Below are 9620 nucleotides of genomic sequence, written 5' to 3' on the forward strand. Positions count from 1 at the left end.
AATGCAACAAACAAATAATTCTCTAGCTAAAGCATTTAAATGCAACAACAAATGCGATCAAGATCGCAACTAAGGTAACAATTGATCCAACAACATAATGATACCAAGCCTCACTATCAATGGCATATTTTCTAATCTTTCTAATCTTCAAGCGCATTTTCTCCATCTTGATCTTGTGATCATCGATGACATCGGCAACATGCAACTCCAATTCCATCTTCTCCCCCTCAATTCTTTTCAATTTTTCTTTCAAACTAGTTTTCTCTTTCAACTATATTTAACCTCTCGACAATAGGGTTGATTGGAATTTCCGGTTCACATACCTCCTAGATAAAAATATCTATGTCAACTTGATGGGCATAATTTGTCATAAACACGAAATGCAACAAACAGTTTTAAAAGAGAATATACCATATCCGAATCATAACAAGGACGAGGGCCGACGGGGACGGATATCAAAACCATGGCACTATGTATAACAAACAATGTACGGGTAAGATAATTATACGAGTAACTATATCCAAATCACACAAACATCAATTTTTTATATAAAAAATTCATGAACAAGAGGCTCACCACAAGGTGGTGCCGGCGACGGGACGGTGCGGGCGATCGACGGTGGTTACGACAGAGATTTAGAAGGCACTAAGTAAACCACACCTACATATGCAAACTCAGTGTTATTTTTTTTACCTCAAATTGCATATAAATCAAATACTAGCACATATAATTCCTCCCAAATTACTAAACTCACAAATTAATCACTATATAAAGCATTGCAAGAGCTAATCTAGCAATGAGAGATGAAAGGACAAAGTTGCTAACCTTTGTGATCATTTGAATGGATGGGGGCCTTCAAATCTTGACAAATTTTGGGCAAAATGTGTGACGAGCTCGAGAGGAAGAGGGGAAGAACAGAGAGGAGAGGGGAAAGGGGAAGAACAGAGCGAGCTCGGGTGGACGAAGGGTTTATGTAGGACGACCTTTAGTCTGGAGGGGCCCCAGACTGACAACATCCTGCCACCACTCTCTTTAGTACCGGCTCGTGGCACGAACTGGTGCTAAAAGTTCGCTACGAACCGGTACTAAAGAGTTCCTCCCGCCTAGCCGTTGGAACCGGCACTAATGGACACATTAGTGCCGGCTCAAATTCAAACCGGGACTAATGTGTCTCACATTTGACCCTTTTTCTACTAGTGAGGTATCTCTGGGCCCTCTCGGTAATGCACATCATAATAATCCTTGCAAGCAATGTGACTAATGAGTTAGTTGCGGGATGATGTATTACGAAACGAGTAAAGAGACTTGCCGGTAACGAGATTGAAGTAGGTATGAAGATACCGACGATCGAATCTCGGGCAAGTAACATACCGATGACAAAGGGAATAACGTATGTTGTCATAACGGTTTGACCGATAAAGACCTTCGTAGAATATGTGGGAGCCAATATGAGCATCTAGGTTCCGCTATTGGTTATTGACCGGAGAGGTGTCTCGGTCATGTCTACATAGTTCTCGAACCCGTAGGGTCCGCACGCTTAACGTTCGATGACGATTTGTATTATATGAGTTATGTGATTTGGTGATCGAATGTTGTCCGGAGTCCCGGATGAGTCACGGACATGAAGAGGAGTCTCGAAATGTTCGATAGGTAAAGATTCATATATAGGACAATAGTATTCAGACATCGGAAGTGTTCTGGGGCTACCCCTGGCAAACTATATGGGCCTTATGGGCCAAGAGGGGAAACACACCAGCCACAAAGGGGCTGGTGCGCCCCCCCATATGGGCTGGACAAATTGGAGAAGGAAAGGGGAAGGAGGAAAGGAAAAAGGGAATAGGATTTCCCCTTCCCCCTCTTCCCTTCCTACTCCGAATAGGAATAGGAAAAGGGGGAGGCCAAATTGGGAGGTGCCCAAGTAGGATTCCTCCTACTTGGGGCGCCTCCTTGGCTGCCTCTCCACCCCTCCAACCTATATATATGAGGGGGGCACCGCTAGAACGAACAACAAAACATTGTTAGCCGTGTGCGGCGCCCCCCTCCACAGTTTACGCCTCCGGTCATATTCACGTAGTGCTTAGGCGAAGCCCTGCGCGGATCACTTCACCATCACCGTCACCACGCCGTCGTGCTGACGGAACTCTCCCTCGACACTTTGCTAGATCAAGAGTTCGAGGGATGTCATCGAGCCGGACGTGTGCAGAACTCGGAGGTGTCGTACGTTCCGTGCTTGATTGGTCTGAACGAGAAGAAGTTCGACTACATCAACCGCGTTGTCAAACGCTTCCGCTTTCGGTCTACGAGGGTATGTGGACACACTCTCCCCCTCTCGTTGCTATGCATCTCCTAGATAGATCTTGCGTGAGCGTAGGAATTTTTTTGAAATTGCATGCTACGTTTCCCAACAATGTCATCACCTCCCACAAGGTCTCCAGATCCCATTGTTTTGCTGGTCCAAGAACAACTGCAAAACGGGCCTACAGAACTCCAAATACCCTCTCGACATCCTTTCTAGCTGCTTCTTGTCTTTGGGCAAAGTGAGTCATTTTCTGGCCAACTAGATTTGAGATGGTGCTGAAAAAAGTAGCCCAGGGAGGATAGATACCGTCAACCAGACAGTAGCCCATGTTGTACTCATGTCCATTGACAGTATAGTGGCAAGGAGAAGCTTTTCCTTGACTCAGCCTGGCAAACAACGACGATCGTTGCAGCACATTGATGTCATTGTGAGACCCGGGCATGCAAAAGAAAGTGTGCCAAATCCAAAGATCATGTGATGCAACTGCTTCAAGAATGATGGTGGGCTTCTTAACATGACCTTGATATTGCACTTGTAAAGCTTTCGGGCAGTTCTTCCATTTCCAATGCATGCAGCCAAGCGATCCAAGCAAACCTGACCACCCTCTTACTTCTGAGATTGTCAAGGGCCTCTCGGTGTCTACTACAATTGGTTCTCTTAGGTACTAAGGTCCGAACACCTCGACCACGGCAGTTGCAAACCTGACCATGGCATCTACGCATGTGCTCTCAGACATCCGTAGGTACTCGTCCCACGAATCAGCGGCCGTGCCATATGAAAGCATCCGGAGTGCGGCCGTGCACTTCTGGTAACCAGACAAGCCAATCGTTCCCATGGTGTCCTTCTTCAGGATGAAGTAGTCATCGTAGGACCCGACGCCATGGTACAAATGATCGAAGACAGTCTTGCGCATCCGAAAATGCCGGCGAAAATGGTCAGAGAATAGTGCATCGAGGGATAAGTAGTCGGCCATCAGTGTCAAATGCCCGCACACCCTGTTACGGTTGAGCACCCGATGACCCTTGATCGAGCCCTTGAAATTGAGAACATGCTCCTCCACACGCTCCGTGTCTTCAAGGACCGCCAAGATCATCGCCGTCTCATCGGAGTACTCCTCCTGGTCCGACGAGCCGTCGAACGACTCAACATATTGTCGTATATGTACTCCAAATTGGAATCCATTGCTAAAAAGAAGAAGGGACAACTATTTTCAGCACCGGCAATTCATCGAACAGTTGCCGGGCACTGTAGAGGATGGTACCTGGCGGGGCGGTTGGAGGACACAGGGTTGAACGGAGACGGAGAAGAAGCGGTGGGGAGCCCTGCTGGAGCGCCGGAGGTGATGGAGACACAGAGTTCCAGTAGGGGTGTGGCGTGGTGGCCGGGGTGGTGGAGCGGCACCGAAGGCAAGAGAGAAAGAAGGAAGGAGAGAAAATGAGGAGGGTGAAGTCGCGTGGTCCGGGGAGGGTTTTGGGTGGGCCGAGGTGTCGGATTCGTACGTTTCGCGTGTCCGAACTCCCGCAAACCTCCCTCACTTTTGTCTTCGGTTTGCGGGAGAAATCACGTCCAAACCGCCCCACGGGTCGATACAGAGCCGCGTTGGATAGCTCTGATGGCCTGGACAGCGCAACCTAAACGGATGCGGGCGATTTACGGGTCCGACTTAGAGATGCCTTTATATCTTATCTACCATCTCCGTCACACCTAGGGAGATGCTATTTGTGCATGCAACGGGCGACGAAGAGAGTCGGCCCGGTAGCCAGCTGAAAGAAGCACTCGCTCCCGATCTAAAAATGGAAGCCAACAGTCCGGGGCCAGGACAAAAGCAAGGAACCAATCTAACTGTAGATAGCGACCACCAGTCGCTTACTTTAGCGCACCTAAAACAGGAAAGATCCAAAGCAGCAGGCACGCGTGTAGCAAAGCAAAGCGAGCTAATAAGCTGGAAACTTATCTTCGGTTGCCCACCTTTGCGTGTTAAGGAGAAAGGAGCGATTCGGAATTCCCATACTCTGCGGCTGAAAGAAGCAAGGTACTACGTACTCCACATGGAGCATATATCCAGGCCTTTGCAAGCATGTTAAATACCGTCCGCGCAGCATGCGCAGCCTGTGCAATCTATCCATCCTCACGACTAAATTACTCGCGAGTCAGGACTCACGACTCATACAGCAACATCATCCCAGGGAGCAGGAGCAGGAGCAGGAAGTGCACGTCTTCGTCCGCAGTCTCCGCTCAATCGTCCGCCACCGAGGTGGGAGGTAAATCCTAATTGCCCTTTATTTATTTGTCTATTTATTTTCACATCAAGCAGTCGGAGTGTCCCTCTTGGACATCCTAACATCCTAGCCTCCATCCGTTCCTAAATTTAAGTCTTTTTAGAGATTCCAATATAGACCGCCTACAGAGCTAAATGAGTGAATCTACACTCTAAAATACGTCTATAACATTTGTATGCAGTTCGTATTGGAATATCTAAAACGACTTATTTAGGAATGGAGAGAGTAGCATAGTCATTTCACTATGGTCAAACCCGTCGAGTTTTGTCATATATTATATAGTGATGAGAACACTATTGCCTTAGTTTTGATTGGCATGATGCATTTTGGCAATGGTATTAAAACATTTTCCCAATAAAAACTTGTTCACTAATATTCAGATTTGACAATTAGGTCAATATACACCATGGCCCGGAATTCTACAAATTCTACTACCCAAGACTGCTCTTCCGATGAGTTGGCGTTCTTCTCCAAGCATGAAGGGGGATTGGGGTATCCCGTGTTAACGCTCTCCTTGTGGCAAACGCCATCTTGATGGCAGTCATAGCTGTGATAGGCGCCTACCGGCATCGCTATCAACACCATCCTTTGATCCGCTTCATATACCTAGGAGCCACCACCTTGTTCCTACCCATTGTCTCCTATGTCGTGTCTTCCATCCAGAATCCTTACAACATCAGCCTTTACGCAGTAAAGGACATAGTCATCACAGCAAACTGTGAAGCACTCTTACACGTCCCCCTGGTTATGCTGTGGATTAGTTTTGTCCAGATGGTTGGTACAAATCCCACTGCAATAGTTGCTGCCGATTATAGAGAGGGTCGAAGCATTGCACCCTCTGCAGTGCAGCTTGTTCAAGCAATATGGACTTCCTACCTCGCCTACATCACCATGCAATCATATATATCTACATCCATCTGAATATACCAACTGTTATCAAACTTTTGTGGTTGCTCCGCAAGGGGGAATTTTCTGGCATGCACTGCCGTATGTTCTTTTGTTACTACCATATGTTCTTACCTTGGCCAAATTGATCTTCAAGTACTATGCATGGTACAAGGCCAAGAGATCATTAGCACTTGGATGCAATCCTCGTCTCATTGTTGGATACATGGAGCAATTGCATGATGGAATGTTTCACCATGCCAATCTAGCAAGTGAGCATGTACCTCCTCCACTTATAGTTATGAGAGAGGAGAATTTGCTGGTAGAGAAACAACCTCATGGTTACAACTTGATAAGGATGGCCGACAGTGGTTTAGTGACCATTGACAAAGTTTGGCTGTTGGATGACACACTAAATTCGTGGCTGACAACCCAGCACAAAGATCTATGCCTCTCATTTGCAATGTTTAAGCTATTGCGGTGTCAGTTTGCAAGGTACAAAGTTAGTGAGACTAACTTTGCAAAAGCCAATAATTTTAGACGCCATGTGTTGCTCGAGGATAAGGATGATGAAAGGGTATTTGGGGTGATTGCGCATGAGCTGTCATTTCTTCATGATTATTATTATACATCCCTCCCAGTCTCATATGCAAAGAGTTGGCTACCCATAGTGAGTGTATTTATCTCACTCTCAAGTATCGGCTACTGCTTGTTCCCCATCATCATTTTCATAGTTACCATCCCAGGTTTCAGTTATGCGCAGATTATTTGTCATCAAGTGCATTACCATCATGAATCTGATCCTCTACATATGCCTGGGAGTGGAGCAGATGTGCAATTTGGAAAATTGTTCTATGACCTTTTGCCACTATATCTACTTGTTGCACTAGTTGTGCTTGTTGAAGCGAGGGAGATCGCTTCTTACATGAGCTCCAATTGGACCAAAGTAGCCCTGATTTGTGGCTATGTAAAGCATACTTCTTGGCAGAAATCTTCGGTGATCCGTAAATGCGTTGGCCTTGTGCTACGTACCAGATGCAAGATCATGAAGCATTGGGAGGACAAGATGAACCAGTGCTCGATCCTAGTGCTCCACGCAAGGAGAAACCCGGTGGCTCTTCTTCGACATCTCCTTCATCTGCCTGACCAGAAGAAGAAGGTGCCAAGACCGGTGAAAACCGCCGTCATTGACACGGTGAGAAGGTACGAAAGAATCAAGCGCCGAAGCAATGGCACAACACCTCTGCAGCTACAAGTCAACGATGACCTCCTTTGGTCATTCGAAGAAGCCAAGGGCACATCCGATGCCATGCTTGTGTGTCATATTGCCACAAGCATCCTTGAAGCGAGATCACGTGGCCACAAGCAGCCTCTCTCTGACCATGAGATCGTCGCTACTCACTTGTCACAATACTGCGCCTACTTGGTGGCCAACTCTCCAGAGCTACTACCCGACGATGCCGTGTGGTGCAGGAGCATCTACGAGGCCGTGAAGAAGGATGCCACGCGTGTCCTCCGGGACGGCGGCGATCAGGTGTCGACGGCAACGCCCGAAGAAGAGCATCAGCAGCTGTTCAAGCTGTTGAGCGAGCAGTCGAAGCACCATGTGCTCAAGGATGGCGGGGAGCTCAGGCGGCGGCTGGCGGAGCTGCCGGAAGGAGAGGAGGTGGCATGGAAAGCCCTCGCGGAGTTCTGGTCGGAGACAGTCGTCTCTGTCGCCGCTGCTTGTGACAATATCGACGAGCACGCGGAGGCCGTCGCCCGGGGCGGGGAGCTGGTGACGCTCCTCTGGGCGCTGCTCGCCCATGTCGGGAGCGTCGACGACGACACCGCCGATGCCGCTGCAACTCATGGTGCTCCCGATGCTGTTTAAGCGTGTTATGTTATGCAGTAGTATTTGCTCTTCATTTCATTTGGTTGGTACCTTGCAAGCTGTTGCGTGTAAATGTAATGCTCTTTCTAGTGTTCTTAAAGAGTGCGTTAATTGTTGCTATTGTGACTGTCATCTCACCAGGATGAGCAGTATTCAAAGTCTCATTGGAATTTCCTTTGTTTCCTCCTATTTCGTCGATGACTTATTTGTTGTTGCTAATTTTGCACGGGAATGAAATGATAAAGTATGTGCTGTCACTAGTAGAAAACGGGGCAAAGGTCACAGGACAGTTTTCACATTAGCCCGGTTCAGTCACGAACCGGGACTAATGTGAGCATTGGTCCCGGTTCGTGAGCCCAGGGGGCCGGCCGGGGCCTCGTGGGCATTGGTCCCGGTTCATATGGACCCTTTGGTCCCGGTTGGTGGTACAAACCGGGACCAATGGGCCACGCTCCTGGCCTACCACCCTTTAGTCCCGGTTCATACCACAAATCGGGACTAAAGGGCTGGTCCTAGTTGCGGCCAGTGTTTAGTCCCACCTCGCCAACCGAAGGGGGCTCACACCAGTTTATAAGCCCGTCCCTCTCTGCCTTTTAAAGTGAAAATAGATGACCTTATACAGGGAATTTGACCTAAATTCACAGTAAATTTCATAGAAATTGATTATGAATTTAGGTTGAATTTTCTCTATAAGCGCATCTATTTTCTTTTTTTATATTTATAAAATAAATAAACCTTAATAAAATAAATAAAACTAAATAAACCTTAATAAAATAAAATAAAATAAACTATAGTAACTACAATAAATAAACCTTTATTAAGTAAAAATATCAGCAGTAAAATAAATAAAAATAGCAGCAGTAAAATAAATAAAAATAAAATGCGTCTGGAAGAGATTGTCCATTTTGTACACGAAGTGCATCCAGTTTATGCCGTAACCCTCTCAACTTTCTTGCACATGCTATGTGGATGAAATGATGATATCATACCAACTTTCAACCTTTTCAGAGTTCATTTGAAATGCTTTTCAATTTTAGGGTCTTATAGCTCAAAATAATTAGTAAATGCATGAAAAATAACAAATGAAGTCAGAAAGGATTGAAAAATGATGATGTGGCTTTGAATGGTGCATTTTGAACACACAAAAAGTCAGGAGTTCAAATAAGTTTTAAAAAATGAAATCCCTTTGTAATAGACGAGTTTCCGGATGAAATCCTGATACTTTGAAAGAGATTGTCCGTTTTGTACACGAAGTGCATCCAGTTTATGCCGTAACCCTCTCAACTTTCTTGCACATGCTATGTGGATGAAATGATGATATCATGCCAATTTTCAACCTTTTCAGAGTTCATTTGAAATGCTTTTCAATTTTAGGGTCTTATAGCTCAAAATAATTAGTAAATGCATGAAAAATAACAAATGAAGTCAGAAAGGATTGACAAATGATGATGTGGCTTTGAATGGTGCATTTTGAACACACAAAAAGTCAGGAGTTTAAATAAGTTTTAAAAAATGAAATCCCTTTGTAACAGACGAGTTTCCGGATGAAATCCTGATACTTTGAAAGAGATTGTCCGTTTTGTAACATGCCATTGGTGGCACGAACCGGGACCAATTCCACCCTTTGGTCCCTGTTGGTGCCACGAACCGGTACTAATGAGGCTGTGGCCCCACGAGCACCTTTAGTACCTGTTCGTGGCACGAACCGGTACTAGAGTTTCTTACTAGCTAAGCAGTTTTTTAGTCCCACCTCGCTAGCTGAGAGGCACTAGGAGCGGTTTATAAGCCCTGAGTGCAGAGACGATGAAGAAGAGGCGCAATGCTCACGTTGCTTAGCTTCAAGCCTTGAGGAATAAGGTAGACTGCATCGAGCTATGTGCAGTGCAGTCTACACTATTCCGAAAGGCTTGAAGCAAATCAACGCGCATTGCGCCTCTTTTTTATTTTTAATCATTAAGAGCAAAAAGAATTTTCATAAAGAACTTTTTTTGATAGAAACTTTAATAGCAGAAAGAATTATCATAAAGTAAAATAAATAAGTAATTAGAAACAAAATAAAATAAAATAAATAAGTTTTTTGTTGTAAGTAGAAATAAAACAAAATAAATATAGCAAAAAATAAAATAAAAAACTAAATACAGCAAAAAGAATTTTCATAAAGAACTAATGGCACTAATAGAAAGTTTATATGTTTTCTAAAACTAATGGCACTAACAGACAGTTTATAGTTTTGGTGACCTAAAAGCAAAAAGAATTAAAAAATAAAGCAAAAAACAAAAGAAAA

General features: G+C 45.3%; 1 protein-coding gene across 1 annotated transcript; it reads left to right on the plus strand.

The window, feature by feature from the left end:
* Positions 1–4416: 4416 nt before the first annotated feature.
* On the plus strand, positions 4417–7472 carry LOC123176990 (uncharacterized). Its single transcript, XM_044590979.1, has 2 exons — positions 4417–4560; positions 6499–7472. Exon 2 carries the CDS (start codon positions 6509–6511, stop codon positions 7334–7336), a length of 828 nt encoding a protein of 275 aa, XP_044446914.1. The 5' UTR covers positions 4417–4560; positions 6499–6508; the 3' UTR covers positions 7337–7472.
* The last annotated feature ends 2148 nt before the right edge of the window (positions 7473–9620 follow it).

Source organism: Triticum aestivum, chromosome 1D, assembly GCF_018294505.1.
Source record: "Triticum aestivum cultivar Chinese Spring chromosome 1D, IWGSC CS RefSeq v2.1, whole genome shotgun sequence".
NCBI classification, from domain to species: Eukaryota; Viridiplantae; Streptophyta; class Magnoliopsida; order Poales; family Poaceae; genus Triticum; species Triticum aestivum.

Coding starts and splice junctions, on each gene's coding strand:
- LOC123176990 (XM_044590979.1), top strand. CDS start 6,509: ATGAAGCATTGGGAGGACAAGATGAACCAGTGCTCGATCCTAGTGCTC.